We start from the raw sequence: 21,653 nt of genomic DNA on the forward strand, positions 1-21,653 counted from the left end.
ACACAGTATAATGTTATGAGCAGTGCATCATCATATGCTGCAGAATGAATGTTAGTAGATAGACATGCTGCTGATGTGATCAATTCAGAGAAAGCTGATAACTGGCAGACTGGATGCTTATGGAGCTGAGCCAATCAAGAGAGCTGTCAAAGAGGCTTTTCAGCGGCCCCGCAGGAAGCTGGACTGAAGTATCCCCGATGGGGACTCTTCAGCCTGGCAGACATACAGGCGGGCAGAGCCGGGTGAGCGCCTTGGCATTGGAAGTGGAGCCGGCATTCTGGTGGAGCAGCGGCTGGCACCAGCAGCAGGCTGGCCTCTCCAGTGGCAAAAAGGGAGATCACACACACACTCTGCCACACTCCTGCTGAGGAGCAAACGGAGGCTGGCAGGGAGGGCTGCTCTTGAAAAGCTGCCGTTGTCTGGAGATGGCTTTCATGTGAATGGGAGCCTTAATAGGCGTTGTGCGACGGCTCTCGTTGCACGCTGAGCACCAAGTGATCCTCTTCTGTTGGGTTTTTAATTAATAAGCAATGTTTGAAGGCCACAATGCACTTGGAGGGACAACACAGTGACTTCTTGGTGGCCTCGATGCTGTTTGTTTTTGAGTTGTACTCAAACTCCCACTGAGGTGACCACATGAGCTGGGAGGTGCTGACATTTTTCATAAACTATTTTCACTCGTTAAAAACACTTTTAGATCTACCAGGGTGCTGTGGCTAAGAGTTATGTTACTTGAGCATGGATGTCAACTCTACCTTTTCTCAAATTGAATAACTGTCATAAGGTAAAAATAATCATATGCATATGTATACACTTGTCACGAATCATCTGAAAAAAAAAAATCTCAACAGAGCTCACTGAAGAATTTTTTCTTTCTTAAAGTTTTGTTTAGATATTCAACCTGAACATCGTCTTTGGTTTTATAACACTGCTGCCATATGCAGCCCTATTTTTAAATTATGTTTCCTATTTTTTTCCCCCTATTTTTTTCTATTGTGTTTCCTGTTTCCTATTTCAATTTATGTCCAAGAAGTGTCAAGCCAAGAGGATCAGTCAAAAATATTTTCAGTGTTAACCTAGGCTGTGCTCAAATGATGCCATCCAAATTTACTGTAAGGATTACTCCATGAGTAGAGGTGTGTAAAAAAAAATCGATATTCAGATTTATATCGATACATTTTTTAAAACCGTTTCATATCGATATCCTAGTCCCATATATCGATACTCCCTCCAGACATTAAGGGGCAGTGTAGTTTCACAGGTCAGTGCAGAAAATGGGGGCAGCTCTTCATGTACAGCGTGCGTCTTTTGCTTTTTCAGAACAGAAGGAATGAGACTGCGATCAAGCCAGCCGTCTCTCCTTTTTGCGAAGTTAAGCCAGCCGCTCCAACATCTCAAGCTCCCGTGTTACAGGCTTTACAGTAAATAGAATGATGCGGTTGAGAAAGTCAGCGCTCGGATGCTACAGTGTGGACCAACTTCTGTTTTTCAAAATTAAAAATGTGGGTTATTGAAAGGCAATAAAGAGACGTGTCAGTGTGGTACTGGTTTTGAATCAGTATAAAAAAAAATTGATGATCAGGAGTGTTAAAAAGTAATAAAAAGAGGTGTATCTCAACCAGCCAGTGTAGGACTATGATCATACACTGATTTTGAGTCATTAGGTCACATGACCTGGAAGCTATTGAACTTGAGAAATATGCACTGAATGTTCAATAAATGAATGTAGCTGGAATGTATTAAGTGTCAAAATTATTTAAAAGTTTGGCAATTCAGTGATAAATGAGCCTGCCTTTTATTAGATGACCTTTTTCTAGAATGAAATGATACTGGTTTATTGCAATACAGGGCATCATATATCACTACTGTATTTATATTGCACTGAATCGTGGCGTACTGCACTGTATCGAGGTACACATCATATTGTGACAGTCTTCACGATACCCAGCCCTACCCATGAGTGGACTCACTTTTCTTTTATGAAGTAAGGGTGCCACCTGGTGGATTGTAAGGACATCAGCAACTGATGGCCATCCACAAAATTAAAAGCTAAATTTGCTATTTGAAATATAATGGCAGTACCTTGACCCTTGAAACAACTTCAGATGAGGTAGGCATGAAATAAATCCCCAAAACATAAGTAAAGAAAGTTTATCCTAGGGAAAGAAATGGGCTTGACCATATACTACATATATCTAATTGAACCTAGTGAATACCTGACACTCTTCCAACCTGTGGAAGAACACTTGAAGAAAGAAAATTAATTAATTATTTTAAGTTTTTTTTAATTCACTACTTAAGTGTTTGCTGTTTGGGGATGGAATTACAAGCGGTTCCTCAGTTCCCACAGTTTGACATTTTGTGTCCTAGTTGGTGGAACCATGCTGAATCCGATGGCATTGTCTGTTCTAAAGACATAATGTCAACTTTTTGTGTTGCAAAGGAAACCCCGACTGATCAATGAACGTAAGATGCAGCAAGGAAACACTTGAGTTATTAGGACAAAGGGTAGTAGGACATCTTACAGCAAAGATCATTTTAATGGTCCCAAATATTCTGAACAACTAAGTGTACACTCATGTAAAAGGAAAAAAAATGAGAAGATATGACAAAATTCATCACATCTAGAATTCCACTCAATCTTTAATCAAGACGGGATTACAAATTCTCCAAAAAATCTGCAGTTTCAAAGGGCAAAAAGGGTAAAACTAGCTCACCTACTGAGGTCTTTAAAAACCTGTTCAAGTGTGACTGAAAACGTCCTGAACATTTAAAGGCAGGTCTTTTTTGTTGTCATTTACAAAAAACAGGAGAAAGATTGAGAGACAAATAGAGAAAAAAAATTAAAGAAAATAATGAAGAAACTGCTGGCTTTTTTCTCGTCAGAGAAAGAACGTCCTCTGAGGAACGACGACACTGATGACATCATCAAACGACAACAAGGACAGCTCTTTGCCACATGCTGCCTCCCGTCTGGTCCTATATACTAACTTAAAAAAAAAAAGAGGGAGGGGGGGACAAAAAGCAACAGACACAGAGAGGGAGAGCAGAGGAGAAAAGAAGTAGAAAGGATTCTGAGGGGAGTGGGTGCGAGTTGTGGTTCTGGGTCTGAATTGGCCGACCCATCTGGGCCGCTGTGATGTCCTTCCCTGAGTGGGGGGGCGAGGGGGCAGTGGGTTATGGTCCGAGCCCATGAGCTCTCGGGGATTTCAGTCTGCTTGTACATGTGTTTTTGTATGTGGTCTTTTCCTCCAGTTGCTAAATTACCAAACTCCAACCTGTTTCATACTGTCCAAGCCTGCCGAAGATCTTTTGAGTGCGATCTCTTCCCCCAACTTTCACACGTCTGTTCCACTTTTCGGACATTTTTCACTCCTGGTCTCCTGATTGGCACTTGTATGAACGAGTCTGGGGTAGTCTGAGGAGGCTTCGAATCCATTCACAGTCTGCTCCTCTTTGGGCCACCAGCTGACAGAGAGGTGTGGCTTTCATTCATTCAATTTGTTTACAAGTTTGATCATTCCTGTGTGAAGTCTATGCACTGAAACTGTCTGAGCGGAGCACAAGCTGAGACAGTGATGCTTCTTTAAGAGCTCAGTTTGGACTTCTTCGAAGGTGGCAAAGGGTCCTCTTTACTCTCCCCATCCTCTTCCTCTTCTTCCTCCTCATCGTCATCATCAGGATAATCTACCAGTCCCACTACACCTCCCTGAAGAAGACAAGACAAAATAAATTCAGTCCTCCTGGTCAACTGGCCACCCAAAAATGCACTTGACCTGTAAACATCGTGCCTTTCTTCATGTGCCACTCCCTTTATTTTTCCTTGTTTAAATAAAGCTAAAAAGTATAAAATCAGTGCAGTCAAATGGCAGACTGGTGGTGATGGCCATTCTCTCTAATACACAACAAGGACTGTGGGAGGTGTGTGAAAATTGACAGCCTATGTGTGAAGTTCATAGTTAAAGCTCAATTTTCACCAAATTCGTCCCTCACATAAGCAGTGTTGGAAGCAGAACAGACATCGTATAAAATCAGTTCTTCTCTTTGTCTCTTAATAAACAGCATCGTAAGAAAGCACATGAGTGACATTTCCTCACAGACCTACACCTTTACAATAATTAACATGCTGACATGCACCTTTGTGGTTACAGTTGTGGTGGAGGGTGAGCTCCGTGCCCCTGTGCCCGGAGACCCTGGTGATCCCGGAGAACCTGGGTTCAATGTGGCAGATGAAGGGGGGCTGGATAGGCTGGTTTTAGTTGAGCCAGAAAAGGACAGTTTGAAGCTGGGGTTCTGTCTGCCTGACAAGCTGGACTTCCCCAGTACTTCTTTGTCCTCTGTGTCTTTCACTATAGGTAGAGAGGGCAGGTGGACAAGAAATGGTCATTCAGCACATTTAAGTTCTATACCATTTCTGGAGTTAGCAACATTTATCTTATGTAACCACAACATGATTTCACAAGACGGATTATCTTTTTATCGCCTGTGTTTAACCAAACAAGTGACTGTATTTCTAGAAAAGATGCAAGCTCGACTTGTGTGTATGAGTGACTCAGTGTGTTTAGATATAGCCATGTCAAACAAAGCAAATACATGCAACAACAGTTGTTTATACATTCTCATCTAAAATGCAGACAAATGCCTTTGAAGTACCCAGGCATATGAATACACCTTTAAGGTAAATGGGGGGGGGGGGGGGGGGGGGGGGGGGCTCCACCGGACAGTAGTACTATTAAATGGCATACTGACTAATTGCAAATGTCTATTTGGTCTAATAACTGTTACTATAACATGAATCTCTTCACCCCAAAATATCTGCAGGGAGTGAAAAACACCCCTTTCCAATACATACATTTCTTTCTCTCCATAAACTTGCTTATAGGTTCCATGAGGTCTTCCTCGCTCTTCATCTTGTCAGAGGGAGGAACTACTGCCTCACCATCTTCGAGGTCATCCTCATCTGTGTTGAACCACATCTCCTCTTCATCCTCCAGTGTCCGCGCATCACGGCGGAAGCGATGGTTCCTCAGGATGGATCGCATGCTGCAGATGACAATACACAGCTTAGTGGTTAAAATACACATCTATTCTAAGTGTGTCTGAAACCAGCTTTCCTCTTTGCACTTCATAACTTGAGTGACAAGTCTAAACTCATACCGCTTCATTCAGCAACACCCAATTAATTCTGTTAGCATGTCTCCCAGCTTGGAAAACAAATGCAATGCAACTATTCCTGCAGTGAAATCATTTGGCCTTTGTAAAAGAATCTTGTGCACTACATAATATAAAGGTAGAGTCATAAAATGATTCTTGGTCTTCTTGGTATGTAACCTACACACATGTGTACTGTGTAGACAAAACATTCACTGAGTCTGATCTCACCATGCCCTATGTACCATGACGAAAGGTAACATACGATACAGCTGTGGGTATTTCAACAGTAAACTACAACCGTATGAAATATGTAAGTTCTCTACAAAAAAAAATGATACAAAGCTTGCTGTACTCTGTTTGAAAGAGGTAGTTTGAAAAGGTACTACACCGTAAAGATGAGATTGAACTATTACTGAGAATTGCAGGAGATTAAGATTACAAATTTGGAGCAAAGTTTAGAAAAAGGAAACACCTGTTGGTGTTGGCAGGTTTGCTGCGTTTAAGCAGCACCAAAATAAAAAAATAACTTGCTGGCGGTCTGATGTGACACGACCTGCTCAGTTTCACTTTCTGATTTGATTGAGTAATAGGTGAGTAAGTGGTACACTGCTCACTCTAAGCAGTTACTAGACACAGAGCTCATTGTGTTTTGCTGAGAAACCTGTGGCGCAGCACATGCCTTTATACAGTCAGTGCAGTGCAACTGCTCAGGCTAAATTTTAAATGATATGCAAAAAAATACACACCAACTAAAACACTGTAGGCACTTACTCTTTGAAAAAAAAAATAACACTGCAACAGAAGACAATGTACTGGTTATTCCAACAGCTTATCAATGTGACTTATCTAATTGTGATGTTACATTTACTTTATTTCTATTTGCTGGGAGACACATATTCAGACAAAGGAAAGCCTCAGTCATTAAATCATCAGCGACAGTCTAGCAGCAGTAGTAGTACCGTAGCCTTGGTTTTCTCACCTATCCAGTTTGGGGTTATCTTGCCTCTCTCGCTGCTGTTCATATCGCAGTTTTAGGCCCTTAAATGTCTGGACATAGTCCACATCTTCCAGAGCCTTCCAGTAGTTCTCTACTATATGAGCTGTGAGAGACTTCACATCCTCCTGGGGGCAATGGGAGGAGAGAGAGGGAGAGGAGTGTAGAGACCCAGCAGAAGGGGGAAAACAGGTGAGTAGTTTGAGGCAGAGGAGGAATGAAGCAGGGAGAAAATGAGCAAGGGAGAGAAACAGAGAGGGAAGATCGCCAAACAAGTTAAAAAGAATCAATAAAATGTTGCATATTCAACAAATTTTCACTTTTGGAGATGTTGTTTGATGAGCTACCAAATGGGTCTTAATCTTTTTTCTTTTTTACATCTGAAATATCTCAGATAAAACACTATGTACTTTAGAGATGTAAGAAAATGACTGCCTGCCAGTTTATCTAATCACTTTCCAGTGTGTCGATAACAATTAATGATATTCTCATGCTAATTTAGTGGGAAAAGTGTGTGGTCATAAGTGAACATTCAACAACAACAGAATCAAAAGCGACATGAAAGCACAAGTGTTGGGGGGGAGAAGGCAGATGGATTTAGGCAATACTCACCACACGGACATACTCAAACATCTCAATGATGGCTGAGTTCATGAGATTGTAGCGTGATCCGTTGTTGAGGAAGGCCTTAATGACAGGCTCAAAGAGAAAGTTTCTCATGATGTAGCGATTGTAGAATTCATCCTTCAGACCAATGATCCTCCGCATGAAGCGCAGGGCACCTGGGGATACAAACATACAGATCAATACTGAGCTCCAAACTCATTACGTTACAGTAAGTTACAGAGTTATGTAATGATGCAAAGTTTGTCTGAGTTGGCACCAAGACATGTAGTTAAATGGGACTCACATAGTGCCAGGAACGCGTGCTGAGAGGCAGTGAGCACCAGAACCCTCCTGAGAATGTCCTTGTTGATGATATAGTTCTTGATGTGATAGGTGTGGTGCTCAACACAAAACGTCAGCAGCTCCAAAATCAAGGCCAGCAACTGGGATGTTTGAAAATCATCTGAAAAGAAAAAAAGAAAGAAGGTAGTAAGCCATTCAAAACACTTGTTGACAAAATTATATTTAAAAACAACAATAACAAAAACAAAACAAAAAAAAAAAAAAAAACAATACACATGTACTCGAACACCTCGCAGATATTCAATACCTTTGCTAGGTTTTTCCTCTGTGGTGTTGGCCAGTAGTGGAGCTGAGAGGACGTGCATACAGTGCTTGTAAAAGAAACTCAGGAACTCTGTCTTTTCTGTTTTCTGGGGGAAAAGAAGGAAGAACACACACTTTCTGAGCAGCACGACTTTGATATGCACTGCACCGAATGGTTTCTCTGTTCCCAACATGTAAAAACAATGCTGCAGATCTCCAGCCTAACCTGTTACACTGGTAGCAACGTTTTCTATTACTGGAAAGTAACTTGTTTAGCAGAACAACTCTTGCATCTTTTATGATGAAACTATAGGATCATACAAGGGTTATTACTTGAAAACATTTGACGGAACAGGATTGAGGAAGCAATACCTTCACTACACACAAAAAAAAAATTCCAGTTTACTGTCAAGTCACTGTTTTGAGATTACTGTCAATGCACCATGCAAACTCACATTTGCTGTAGCCAGCATGTTCTCCGGGTCGACCAGAGTCCGTAGCAGGCCCATCAGCTGCACTGCCCCCCCTAGTTCTGGGTCTGTATCACAGATCATGTGTTCTATGATCAGGTTTATCAGGAGGATGTCCTGGTAGGGCAACAAATGATCATTAGTAACAGAACACCTGTTTATATCCACCTGTGTCATAGATACATGGCATTCTCTCATATTTCAATACCGAAATCCTGTATGCATGGAACCATTATGCTAATTTAGGAATATGTTTCAAGTTATTTTGTAACTTAATTACAGCAAATCTTCACAAAATGCCAGAGAAGTTGCTTGTGTGACTTTGTTCATATACTCACATCATCATTCTGCTGAGACTCCTGCATGACGAACTCTCGTACCATGGAGGGGTTGTACTCCACCAGATAAGAGAAGATATCTGTGGCCGCCCCACGCACCTGGACATCATCCATTCCCTGTTTAATGAACATAAATTATATTTGTCAGTGGACTGTGAAGTTCCCCTTCTGTCTTAAAAACAAAATGGAAACAAAAGTGAGAGTCAAAAAAGAACCCTGCAGCAGACTGTTTCACTTTCACAGATTATTTTTTTCCCTCTCCTCTGTTTACTTCTAAGGGTGTGTGTTGACAGGAAGGGGTGGGCGGACTCTGTATTACTCTCACTGATGTCTCTATGTACCAAGGTGTACATGTGTTACATGTAAAAAGCAAGTAATGAGTGTACTGAGATGTGTTAATAAGGTACATACTGAGTTTTTTTGTGCATGTATTTAGATGTTTTTTGAAATTTTATGAACTGCAAGGTCAGGTTTTACACAAAATTTAATCCAACAAGAGTGTGAGTTGTACTGAAGGGTACCAAAAAATGAGCACAACCAATTCCACGCTCAAAGGCTGTCTAGGTGCAAGAAGACATGCTTGTTAATTTTGTCTGTGAACTAAGTGTATTTGTCACTGATGGGGCAATAAGAGCAAACAGTGAACCTAACAAGAAAAACTGATATCAAAACAAAAACAGTTCACAATGTATGGTACATGGCAATTACAATGTACTTGAAATGTTTGAGTACTTTGCTGAATTCTTTTTTTCATTTCAAAACTGAATCAGCTGTGTATTAAGTCAACCCGCTGTGTATCCACCATGTGACACAATCTGTCCATACTGGATATTTGAATCCTGCTGATCTGTGGTAAGACCGCTTTACCAAACAGTAAAATAAATAATCCTTGAATGACCCCCCCCAATACTGCCAGGTATGATTAGATGCACCAGTTCATTAGCAGTCTGACAGGACTTCGGAGGAAAGTAAGACATCCCAAAACCAGCAGATACTCCTTTCTACGTTTTTGTCTGTAGCCCAAAAACTGCCATGCAGCATCCTCCCTGATGACTGTGTTTTATTCTTGTATGTACTCGACTATGTATGCTCAAAGCAAGGCAAGCCTCTATGTTTCCTATACAGACAAAACCAATTTTTGGTTTGTTTTATTGCAGTATGGGATTGTTTGACCTGTTCAAGAAAAAAATGCTGTGTCATGGTGTGAATGAAAAGCTGGTTTATAACAAGTCTATCCTATCATATATCCCTAAACTAGGGACTAAACCTTTTTAATGTCATTCCCTTGAACAAGACCTGCAAACACACACACGCACACACAACGCACACGCAAATCATAAAACTGCTGCCTCAGTCACAACACAGTACAACAATATAATACCACGGGGAGACCGATTCTGCTTTCTCAACACAGTGTTCTTGTGGTGTGCACAAGCATCAAAATGGCTTGTATGGAAAAGATGCAATGTTTTAACACTATCGACACTCTAACATCATTCACATAATTCACTGGTAATCAAAGCAAACTCGCCCAACAAACTTTATTCCGATATATGTTAAGGTTGCTGGACTCACCAGTATGACCTCTAGTGCAGGTAAAATGCCCATGTTTGACAATGTCTTGAAGAAGGCGTCTCTGTTTTGAGGTTGTAACGTTTGTGAGAATGCACAGAATTCCTTTAGGAAGTTCACCTATAAGACAGAAACAAACATTGCTTTGTGAAACAAGGGACAAGGAGAGTAAGAGTAAGCGCAATCTGACAGGTGAAGATGTGGCATACCAGTTCGTGTCTTTTGTCATCATCAGTAGCCTCATCTGTTAGCTGTGCAAAGAGGTCTGTCAGGAACTTCTCATCGTCCTGACATCAAAAGGGAAGGGAGATGAGAAGAGATGAGTATCACATAGAGGGTCAACAAATCAGAACAACAACAACCTTGACCATCACACTGTTCTACAGCCTACTGACCACTCAACCAAATCTATTACAACGAAGGAGTTGTAGAACTGATAGATACAAATAACCAGGAAATGAAAATAGCACTCACCGTATTTACAAATAACTGATTTTAAAACACAATTTTAGTGTGGTGTAATTTGTAATTATAAACACCTCTGCATTCAATTCAGAAAAAGAAATAAAAGACACATTTTATTTACTGTTATTTTAAACTAGTGCAGTTTACATTTAGAAAATCTTTAAAATATAAAAAGTTTGATGGATTATGCAAATGAGACACTTCACACTAAAAACCAAGTTTGATTCAGTGACATCTTGATTCAGTGCTAGTTTAAATGAATAAAACACTTGCTTTGTTAATTTTGACTTGACAAAACTGCCTAAGTGAGGTAGGTAGGTAAGTGAGGAGGAATAGGTCTGCATTGGTGGTGTTTGACTTCACAACTTCACATTGCACAGTGTACCAGAGGCAAAAGCGTGCCAGTTTCAGTTTTCCTCTAGCGCAGCATAACTGATTTACACAACACTTCTCCATCTCTATGGAGACAGCCATACATAAACACTGCTGAGTTGACACAGTACAAAAACACAAAGGTCACATGACCATAAAAGACTAGCAGACAAACTCAGACTGGGTAAAGCACAATCAGCCAAAAATAAAACCTTTGTACAATCCTGCAATTACTATAATTTCCAGTTCTCACTGCATAAACACTGTTTTCAAAAATATTCTCTTATGTGTGCACTTTGATGTTATGATAGGGTTGTCTATTTGTAAAGCTTGTTTATATTAAGCTCACATACATGTCTATCTCTTGCTTTTGCTTCAAGTAAAAAACTGGAACGTGGTGCATGCATACATCTTATTAAAAAAACACAGTAACAAATACCTTTTACTGGCAACACAAATATTGTCTGCCTATCTCACCTGTAGCATGCCCACAATCTCCACCTTGTTGAAGAAGATGAAGGAGTGCAGGGTGGACAGCATGTTTTCCTCAAAAACAGTGGGTGTGGGCAGCACCATGTCCTGAATATACTGCACCCGATACGTCTGATGTATTTTCTGACGCAGTTCAGGATCAGATATGGGGATCACCTCCTTAAAGCGGGCTGTCTTGGTGAGAAACTCCCGATGCCGCCGTGGCTGAGGGAGTGCTGGGTCAAACTCCAGACAACCAATGACGTCCATGATGCACTCATCAGAGAACATAACCTCAAAGAGTGCAGTACGATTGAGCAGGAAGATGCCTTTGATGATTTCGTACAGGTGGTGCAGTCCCTCTCGGTTCTCCAAATCCTCACACAAACGGAACAGTTCCAGGAGCTTGCGAATGTAGCCCTCGTTCTCCACAGCCAGTGCCAGTTTCTCGCGCCGAAGTGGCGATGGGAGTGAAGAGGCCACCAGCTCAGCCAGGTCTTCCAAGCGGTTCAGTTCACATGGTGGTAATTCCAGGCCTGGCGACGACATGTCATCAAAGCGCTCCTCCTCAGACTCATCCACCACATCCTGTGTGATGTCCACTGACGGGTCCTTCCCCTGCACCTTAACAATGACACAAACATATGAGTGACGGAGAATGTAACTAGTTACAGAGACCACTAACAGAAACACACACAAACAATATTAAATACATACACAGAAGGAGCAGACAAACACACGCCCACGCAAAGAGACATGCCGTTACCTGGCATATTTTCTCCCAGATTTCATCACAGCCAGCCTTCTCTTGGAAGCTGAGTGCCAGATCATAATTTTCAGCCTCTGACCACACTATCAATGTGTCCTTTTGGAAAGAAAAACAAAACCAATTTACAATTAGTACAGAAAGGACGGGAAACCCATTTTCTACATGAATATATGGCATTCTGCTATGTACTAACCTGTTGTTTCTGGTAGGCTGTGTTTGGGTTGATTTTGGACTCCAGCAGAAGGGAACCTGTCAGGTTAAAAACAGAGAGTTTTATGGAGTATTAGCTGCATACAAATGAGTGTTACATGAATGGTTCCAGCTGATTCATCTGATTAAAATAAATCCTTGTGTATGGTATTGGCAGATAATGACCACAGAGCAACTATATCCGTGGCCACCACACAGCAAGTAATATCGCAATTGGCATATGCCATTCCTCCGGTCTTATATTGTTAACTTACCATCGCTCTCTGCTCGCACCAGTAGAGACGTGCCTCTCAATCGCTCCACATAAGCCGAGGAGACGTGCCCTGTCCCACGGTCATCCCACTGTCTGTCCTCATTGAGGGTATAGACTTTGACTCGTCGACGAGTGTCCGTCATCCTGGCAGGTGGTTGTAACCGGTTTCCCCCTCCCGGACCTTCTTGGCTTTTAGAGGATGTCTGCTTCACCTAGTAACGCCACAACTTCAGTTCACTTTTTACACCTGTTCACTTCTTCAATGCGGTACTGCTTTACTTGTGTCAAGGCTCAACCAGCCTAACGATTCTTTGAAGCACCTTAAAAGCGGAACACCTAGACGAGTATCCAGGAACAGTCCCTCGTCGACTCTGCAGTAATAACTACAATATCTGATAATTTTGACAAGCTGCCTCAAAACTTATCTCGCCAGGGTTACGGGCAACGCGCCACACAAAATCAGCTTACAGACCATTGTAGCAAGCTAACGACAGACTAATTTACAGTGCGGAGGGCATTGACGTTAGCTAAAGTGTTAGTCGACAAAACAAGGGCTGACAGACATTACAAACTCCCAACATACAGTTGAGTAAGGAGTATTCAGAATAAACCCCACTGTTACGATCACTGGCTTCCAAAACACCCTGCCTGTCTATTAGTACAGTCTGTACGCTTGCGGGCAACGTTAGCCAGTTACGTTAGCTAGCAAACCTAACGAGTTAACTAGTTAGCTAGTACGCTAACTGCCTACGCTCCACATATTCAGTGTTAAACAACCATTTGAAGCAAAATGACCAGACCTGTGCACCGATAACATTATTTCACACCCGCGGACCGCAGACACCGTGTTTAACCCAGACCAATCTCTCTAATTGTGTCTAAATAATACGCCAGCTAGCTAGCGTTAGCCGCTATTTCTGCCCCAAGTGTTCCGCCATGTTCTGGCTCGGGGCCGCGGAGAGACCACTCTCTCCATACTGGTATTCATGCATCCCCAAAAATATGCAAACGAACAAACTGTAGTCGTATAATTACTTCAATGTTACGTTTTACATTATAATGCTATTTGCCATTCATTCCCGACGTCTTGCTCAGATAATTGCTAACTGTCCCCCCGTGAGTATTCAGCCATCTTGGGTCCCTTCAGAGTCAGTACGGGGTTTCCAGCACAGCAACAACAGGGCAGCCCGCCACATTTAAAGAGACAGTAACATAACTCTGAAGAGCAGCTATAGCTCAGAAAGAGTGTCCTGCAACATCCCGTATAATTCTGCCTAATAAATTTTGTAAAACTTACCATTCAGCCACTCTGCATCACACTCAAACGGTAGTCCGACCATTTGACACATATGTCGCTCTTAATATTAATCTTTGTCGACTTGCAATTTCAATCCACAGAGTCTGAATTAAAGGTAGTGTATTTAAGAGTGGAGACCAGTCAGAAAACCATTGTTTATTTTGTTTAAATCAAAGTAAAGAACAAAAACAATAGTTGAAATCAGATGTTATGCAAAACAAAACGTTTACAGCAACACAGTTTACATAATGATTGTAAGCTATAGCAACAATAATGACAATAAGAGATGAAATATGGAAAAGAAATCTCCTGGGATCAGTTAAAGTACTGGGTCGGTCAGTCTGCAGACATTTGCTCATTCAAAAATAAATCACCTGATTCAAAATCCACAATATGTTGAAAGCCAACTGCCTAGTAAAGGTATTAAAAAACAAACAAAAAAAAACATGTCACATAACTTTTAGGTAACTGAAGGCAGACTACCAAAAACTTGACAATCAAAAAATTTTGGATCCAGCCAGAGGTGCACTTCTCCAAGCAGGAATCTCACTCCATCAATAAGTTAGTCCTTGCAGCCATTAACCCCTCTGTCCTCATGATGTAACAAACATATGTATACTGCCGAGCACGTGCCGACCCTACTTCAATATAAAGCCAAAAATGTCTGACTTTACCCCATTTTACAAACCTTCTCTAATGTATAATATGAAAACCCACCCCTCGTCAAACTGACAATGTTGTCCATATACACAGATCTATACGATGCTGTGGAAATGTAGTGCAAACTCCTTGCAACACTCCTTGGTGTGTGTAGCAGGACAACCTGTCACTGATGCCTTTACTTTGCTGCCTGCTGAGCCTGACGTCGCAGCAGGACATATATCTTCTCCTTGATCCAGTCTTTGTTGTATGGTTGGTATGTCTGGGTGTCAGCTCTGTACCTGTTTAAAAATTAAAATAATACTCTTACTGGAAGTATTCAACATACCTAATGCAAGGATGGCTTTCACTCAAACACAGTAACTGGTTCAGCAGCCAGATCATACTTACACAAGACAGCTAAGATCAGCCAAGTCATCAATAAAGTCAAACAACTGACTAATGTCATACGTGATGGAGGGACTGTTGGGATTCATCCTCTTCAGATGCTCTTCATACATTTTGCAAACACCTGGAAGAGATGTGAACATGCTTAGCATAAACAAAACCATTTCCAACAGTGTGAACGAAAATAAAATCGCTAAAACATTACAGATAACAATAAATTACATTTAGTGTATATTGCAGCTTTTGTAACAATGCAACAAGGTTCACAAGGGAGACTATAAAGAGGAACACTATAGATTTCACTAAAAAGGGAGCGATACGACAGGATTGTTAAAAGTATAAAACATGATTGATCAATCTTGACAACCAAATTTAAATTTAAGAAGTAAAGTTTTCCGCTAGTTTAAACTAGCGGAACTCTGTAGATTGAAATATCATAGGTTCAATTTCAATTAAATTCATACACATACACAGTTCCAGTGCATGTGTATGTGTGTATGTACACACACATATGTATATGTGTATTTGTGTTGTCATGTCATTCTACAGTATACTTACCATTCAACAACTATGAAATTATAAATATAAAGCATTTCATATATTTATACACAAGTCCATTAAAAGACATTTACATTGCCACACACACACATCCCAAACCGTAAACAGTCTGAAGCCTCTCTTATTTGCGAGACATTAAGGTACTGAATGAGTTTAGCTTCATAGATGACAGCATGACATTACTACGTTAAAAACCATAACTATGCTTCAAGCTAAAAGAAAAATATTGTTAAATTAAAAATGTATGTGCCAATAGGGAAACACGGTTTAGAGTACACTCATTATACCAAATATACAAAACAGTACTGTGCTTTATTTACGGAAACTACTTAAGAAACAGCAGCAGACTCACCTTCCATACATTCATTCACTGACTCGTAGTCAGCATATGTGCGGCCCTCGGGTCTCTTGGTCGGTTGGACAAGCAAAATTGTGTGCGACTGTAAAAACGATTTATAATATTTAATACACACAGAAATACTAGTTCTTTTTGTCACATCAGATCCTTGAGTTATGGAGTCGATGAGATGTTTTTGTGCCTCCGACACAACAAACATCCTGAGTAACCTTATCCCGAGAGATTTTCAACCAGGAGGTAAACGCTGGTTATTTGGCAGCAGATCACTCACTGTAACATCAACGTAATGGCTAATCTTTCACACAATACCCCGTCTACTTCATCCATATTTATGCTTAACAAGCAGAGATTAATCAATACCTAAGGTTAAAACAAGGCGTTCATAGTAACAGACAAAATGCACGTTTGACAGAGTAATAAACGTTAGCCTCGGAGATTGTTAGCTTAGCCGTAATGGATTGACCTAAAGCTAATGTGGATAATACTGAGAGTTTTTCCTTCTTTAAATGTAAAACAAAATATGCTTACCATGTTTGTGCTGACCGCGGACACTGTCTACTTATTAAAGATGCAAAATTGCACAAATATCGCTGTTTATTGCTCCTCCAACCCCCGTACGATGTAGCTGTTTGAGCAAAAATATTCAGGGGAAATGAAATTGTCTTTTTCCGGTTGTAAAGTCAAGTGCCTTCAAAATAAAGCTCTTGTTTCAAAATAAACGTCTGGCATTAAAACTGCAAGATCAATTTGAAAAAACCCTTTTGTCTGTGTAAAAGTAGTGTCATTAAGTAAAAATACATTGATATTTCCATAACACTATTTACTTGTACAAGTAAAAGTACTTAATAATTAGCTAAATAAATGTCAAGTAAAAGTTTTTATTATGCACTGTTTAAGGAGATTCTCCAAGTATATTACTGCAAAACTGCTTTAACTACAGTACCTAGTACCAAGTTCATTACATCACACCTCTGTATTTTTGTTTTATTTCATTTATATGATGTAAAACTGACCAGCAGTTTAATGAAAAGTGTGTCAAATCCAAGTAAAGTGCAATTTTGGAAACACCGTAAGAAAAGATGGAGACAGATACACCACACAATCTTTTTTCAAGATTACCGGATAGCTGAAATTTTATTGATTAGCTGTGTGATTTAATCATTTGGGTAATCACACTGACATAATTTTATTGTAGTCCTGAACCATAAGGAAAAAACACAAATGAATTTAGTGAGTGTCATCAACATAATCCCAAAGATCAAAAAGATAATAAAATCAGAACTAAAAGCTGTGATTATGCCAGTTATAATGCTGTCTAGATTATTTTTAACGTAAACTCTGATGTTTAAATGAAATGTAGGGTGTGGTAAGTTTTGCAATATATGTTTGTGTGTGTCTTCATTTATGTAAATGTATACTTCATGTGTGTACAAATAAGTAATAAGGTTCATAGAGCGGGCACCCTGGTTATCCTATGTACTGGAGGTATTAGTGGTGTTCATGGTTATGCCCTTGCCCTCAGAGCAATCCTGGGTGGCCCTCTCCTTGGGGTCCCACTGCGAGATGCGGGTGGGGGCTCCCTCACCACACCCCCACACTCTCTCTGGCATGCCTCCAGGGACACAAAATTATTGGCATTGCCCTGGCAGCTTCCATACCAGAACTCGGTACATTTGCTGGTGACCGAGTCATAGTAGAACCGAACCTTCCAGGTATCACATGGACCCTCATCACGAGGCAGGGCGCACATATTACCAGTTGATCTTGAAGCAACAAGGGGTGGTGGGCGTTCCTGAGCAAGGAGAAAAGAAAGTGAGTAAATCTTCCAGAATAGTGAAGCTGGTAAATTTATTAATATCACAAGCCAGCTGATAGCAGGTAAAAAGGCAGTATTTTGATGCTCAGCAATTTGAAATTAAATGGGTATTCCAGTGAACCTGTGAGAAACAGATTAAAATAATAAATCTGCATTATTTAACAGCTTAAATGAGTTTACTGAAACAACATGAGGGACATGTGTGATTCCTACCACAGTTGTCTGGTACTCAGGGCATCCAGCCCGTCCAAATCCTTGAGCTGGAGTCACCCCATCCAAACAACAGCCATACCTAAAGAAGAGAGATTTTTTATTCAGTGTGGGAACACTTAATATTGAGCCAATAAGCAATTCATCGTCATGTATTGGTTACATGGACGGGATCCAGGCAAGCAGTGTTACCTGGTACGAACACAGTCATCTGGGAAGCAGCCCTCATTTCTGGGTCCAGTGGCAGAGGTATGGCCATCAGGACAGCAGCCGTAAAATGACTGTGCACAGTGAGGGCCAACCACAGGAGGGTAGGGATCATATGCAATGTTTGTCTGTGGCCTGGAAGCTAAAGCAAGTAAACACAGACTTGGTCAGATATGTTGCTACTTTACAGACCACGCACAAAATATGTATGCATATATATGTTTAGCCTTTTAGTTTGCAGGATTATATTTGGGAGCAGTTGGAATCTAAACATATGGGCTTCAGTAATAAGGCTGTATAGAAACAATTTGGACTTTGTGAATAAGACTCGTGAAATAAATGAGATAGCAGTGCAATCATGGTCTAGACAGGTACAATAACATACTGTAACGGCAGGTTTTCTTTATTGCCTGGCTTTCATTCAAAATCTGTTTTTGTGATAACTAAGCTCAAATAACTGGTTGTACACTCATTTTTTAAATTCTTCGCACATCTTCTTTACTACTGCACATATACACAGTTAAAATAATTGCATGTTTTAACATGTAAAGAAAGAGAATAACATTACATCCTCCTAATGTTCTACATACCTGAAGGATCTCGTGGAACATGGGGCACAAATCCTCTCATGGTGCTTTCATGTGCCCTTGGATCCTGTACACTTGGAACCACTAAAGAAAAAGTGCACTGATCAAATACAAACAAGCGTTAAAATAATCAAACCAGAAATGTGTATAACTGGTTCTGATATGGCTTACGTTGTGCTCCAGGGCACGGCTGTGAGTTGCACGCCTCCACAGAGGCAGGTTTGCTGGCTAATCCACACCTAGCCTCAGGGTAAGGGTTCAAATCCGTATCAAAACAGCTAACCCTCCTCTCCCTCACACCACCACCACAGCTTCTAGTGCACTGCAGACACGAGAGGAGAGGCAGAATAAGAATGTGGCGATAAAAGAGATTTGAAAGTTTTCTTTGCAGTACAAAACAAATTTTTTGTCACTCACCAGTCCATAGTCAGTCACATGCCAAGTGATGTGTGTGTGACAGGCAGGCCTGCGGCAGGCCTGGACAGAAGGAGGTCGTGTCAGTCCGCTACAGGCATGGTCAGGCAGATGTTCACCTCCTGATCCCACACAGACCACCTCTCTTGTCTGCTGGCCTTCCCCACAGGTCACTGAGCACTGAGCATCAAAAGCAACAAGAAATTCAAATCTTGTACTGATCCAAAAAAATATTACATTTACTATTGTACCAGAAATGTAATAATCAAAATATAAAAATTTAAGTTCTCTGTTGTAAGGTACAAACCACACTGAAGCTGGAGACACTGTACTCAGCAGCACATGGATGCATATTGCAAGCCTGCTGACTATGTGGCCTCTGCAGGCGTTGGGTAATGCAGTGAGACTCTTCCACCACACGGGGGTTCCGTGGGTCCTGAACCCAACACTCCACGCTGCGATACTGCATGCCTCCATTGCAGGTGGCTGAGCACTCGCCGTAGACCCCAGTTTTGTAGATGTATGTCAGAGTCTCCCTTGGGTGAGGAGCGACAGCAACAGGAGCAGCGGAGTGTACAGAATTTGCATCGTCATCCAAACCCATAAACTCTCCACGAATCAGTATCTGAAAGGAGACAAATGCTTATGATTGTGATCTACCAGAAAACAGAAAACTCCAAAAACAATCTACAAAAAACAGTCAGTGACATTTATAGGAATCAGTTTTGCTCTCACCCTGCAGATGCCGTCCACACAGATGTCAGAGCGGCCCACATAACATGGTGTCCCATCTACCACTGCAGGTCTGTGTCTGTAGAAGAAGTTTTCTCCTCTTGGGACACAGTTCAGCTCACATGGATTGGATGCTACAGTATTAAGAAAACAGTAATTACAGGCCTGTGTCAGATACTATATATAAGCATGATTTTGAGCATGTAGATTGTTCTCTTCAAATTCAAATGTGCCAGGGTTTCCTTTATAGTGTTGTTTACAGTGAGTGTCAGAAACAAAAGACACCTGTAATGTCACTCACTGTTTTTGTCAGTCATTTCAGTTTAAATTTTATTAAATGTTATTTAAAAACTCAGTTTCACCTAGATTCAGATAATATAACAATAGGTCTGTCACCTCCATAGTAAGGCACCCATGTGTGACGTTTGCCCTGAAAGTCCATTCTGTCAAACTGGGAGCACTGCTCCTCCCTGAAGTCCTTGGATCCAACTGGACATTCCTACAATGATCCAAAATGCTGGATTATTGGCATGTTTTTAAGATACATTAGTGCAGGTTGGGATTTGACACAATTTATCAAAAAAAGAAAAAAAATGCAATAAACAGTTAAAGGATAATTACATGTGTGTTACAGGTTCGGAAGGACTTAGAGGATCCTATGCAGTTATGTCCTCCATCTGTCCTGCACAAGAGAGAAAAAGACTACTGTTAGCATGCCTTTCTTATTAAATGGATTTGGCTTGATTGCACATGTCTAAAACATTAAAATATAGACCATGTGATCCAAATGGCATTTTCTATAAGAAGAAAAATAATAATAATAAAAGTTGATTTAAAACAATAATTATTGTGTTATTTATATTTAAAAACAAATCCTGGGGACTCTCACTGTAAACTCTTTAATACATTAAACTGTCGTCCTATTCTAACACCCTACGACTCTATGTCCTACCTTGAAGTGATGCATTTCCTGGTTCTCATTGCCACTCCTGTGCCACAGGTGCGGCTGCAGGGCCCATAGGCTCCAAACTCTCCCCAGTAGTCATGGGTAGGCCGTGTCAGCTGAAAAAAAAAAAACAGTAAAACTCATGCTCGCTCAGTGGCTGGAACACATAGTGCTCTCACACATTATATCATAGCCCACCACGAACCACTAACACACATTAAAAGTTTGTGGCTAAATGCTCCACCAAAATAGAGCTGGAACATTTAGCCACAAACCATCTCCTACACATTGCATAACGTGTGTAAATCTGTTCTGTGACATATAAACAGCATCATGACTGGCACATGTGTCAAGAATTAAATATTTACTTTTTTCAGTGCTGGGATTTTGGACATACTGTACTTAGCATTCTTTGCGATTTCCATCCAGTACTGACATGCACATGCAGAATGGTACAATATTGTTAAAAGTGAGACTCACAGTGAAGGCAGGTATAGCCAGCAACTGTAGGAGACCCAGGACTAGCAGGATGTTCATGTTCACCAGAAGCCACTGCAGAACTACTGATAAGGATAGATACTAAATAAATCAACTTTCAGTGAAAGTAATTCTTTTTAATGTGAATCATCAATGTGAAATTTGTCCATTAATACATGAATGTGCATCAGTTGATAATTCAAATCCCACGATACCACTGTTTGATAGATGCATTAAATGTGCAAAATATGTGCAAATAACAAATCTGATCTAATCCTGCTTTATCTTACCTTCTTGAAGAGAATTCCCAGCCTGTTGACCAGCAGTCCAGAGTGACGTGCACCTCAGTAGTGAAGGTAGGCACTGACGCCCAGTTTTCTATCTTCTCACCCTCTCTGCTCACCAATACCACAGCCCATAAAGTGTCAGGTTTCAACCTCACGGAGAAACACAGGGTTTTTTTTTCCCAAAAGATTACGACTTTTTTTTTTTTTTTGGTGATGAGTGTAAGGTGTTATTTCTTCTGTGGGACAGAGCGCTTCCAATTGAGATCCATGGGCCATGAGACTATTTTGTTATAAAAGTTTAGGTCAACTCTTTTTGCTTTTCTGCCTTTGTGCAAAAACTGAAATGTAATCATTTTTTCGGTACATTGCACCATGAGGAAAAAGAAGAAGAAGAAGAAGAAGATATTTGACCACACATAATTTAATGGTTTCATACA

The 21,653-nt window shown here is 40.7% G+C and overlaps 3 protein-coding genes across 7 annotated transcripts; all 3 read right to left on the reverse strand.

Annotated features, from left to right (window-relative positions):
• Positions 1 to 2,521: 2,521 nt before the first annotated feature.
• smek1 (SMEK homolog 1, suppressor of mek1 (Dictyostelium)) lies at positions 2,522 to 13,422 on the reverse strand. Of its 5 annotated transcripts, none has more exons than XM_041063794.1 (15): positions 12,621 to 13,422; positions 12,282 to 12,492; positions 12,011 to 12,066; positions 11,815 to 11,913; positions 11,055 to 11,672; positions 9,950 to 10,027; positions 9,744 to 9,860; positions 8,169 to 8,285; positions 7,816 to 7,947; positions 7,059 to 7,467; positions 6,761 to 6,930; positions 6,134 to 6,276; positions 4,853 to 5,043; positions 4,138 to 4,349; positions 2,522 to 3,709 (listed from the first exon to the last, which is right to left on the reverse strand). In XM_041063794.1, the coding sequence occupies exons 2-15, from the start codon at positions 12,421 to 12,423 to the stop codon at positions 3,587 to 3,589; spliced, it is 2,607 nt and encodes an 868-aa protein (XP_040919728.1). In that variant the 5' UTR covers positions 12,424 to 12,492; positions 12,621 to 13,422; the 3' UTR covers positions 2,522 to 3,586. The 5 variants fall into 5 exon arrangements, with proteins under 5 accessions (XP_040919728.1, XP_040919727.1, XP_040919730.1 ...); XM_041063793.1 differs by having other exon boundaries at positions 12,601 to 13,422; XM_041063796.1 differs by having other exon boundaries at positions 6,134 to 6,273; positions 7,059 to 7,217; positions 7,365 to 7,467; positions 12,282 to 13,422.
• A 296-nt stretch (positions 13,423 to 13,718) lies between these two features.
• erh (ERH mRNA splicing and mitosis factor) lies at positions 13,719 to 16,206 on the reverse strand. Its single transcript, XM_041063799.1, has 4 exons — positions 16,069 to 16,206; positions 15,535 to 15,622; positions 14,628 to 14,748; positions 13,719 to 14,518 (listed from the first exon to the last, which is right to left on the reverse strand). The coding sequence occupies exons 1-4, from the start codon at positions 16,069 to 16,071 to the stop codon at positions 14,416 to 14,418; spliced, it is 315 nt and encodes a 104-aa protein (XP_040919733.1). The 5' UTR covers positions 16,072 to 16,206; the 3' UTR covers positions 13,719 to 14,415.
• A 469-nt stretch (positions 16,207 to 16,675) lies between these two features.
• paplnb (papilin b, proteoglycan-like sulfated glycoprotein) lies at positions 16,676 to 21,286 on the reverse strand. Its single transcript, XM_041063798.1, has 13 exons — positions 21,220 to 21,286; positions 20,933 to 21,015; positions 20,459 to 20,568; positions 20,128 to 20,188; positions 19,903 to 20,005; positions 19,510 to 19,640; positions 19,082 to 19,399; positions 18,778 to 18,954; positions 18,532 to 18,682; positions 18,364 to 18,444; positions 17,759 to 17,915; positions 17,586 to 17,648; positions 16,676 to 17,303 (listed from the first exon to the last, which is right to left on the reverse strand). The coding sequence occupies exons 2-13, from the start codon at positions 20,987 to 20,989 to the stop codon at positions 17,045 to 17,047; spliced, it is 1,668 nt and encodes a 555-aa protein (XP_040919732.1). The 5' UTR covers positions 20,990 to 21,015; positions 21,220 to 21,286; the 3' UTR covers positions 16,676 to 17,044.
• Between the last annotated feature and the right edge of the window lie 367 nt (positions 21,287 to 21,653).

The sequence above is a fragment of the Toxotes jaculatrix genome, chromosome 19 (genome assembly GCF_017976425.1).
Source record: "Toxotes jaculatrix isolate fToxJac2 chromosome 19, fToxJac2.pri, whole genome shotgun sequence".
In the NCBI taxonomy this organism is placed as follows: Eukaryota; Metazoa; Chordata; class Actinopteri; family Toxotidae; genus Toxotes; species Toxotes jaculatrix.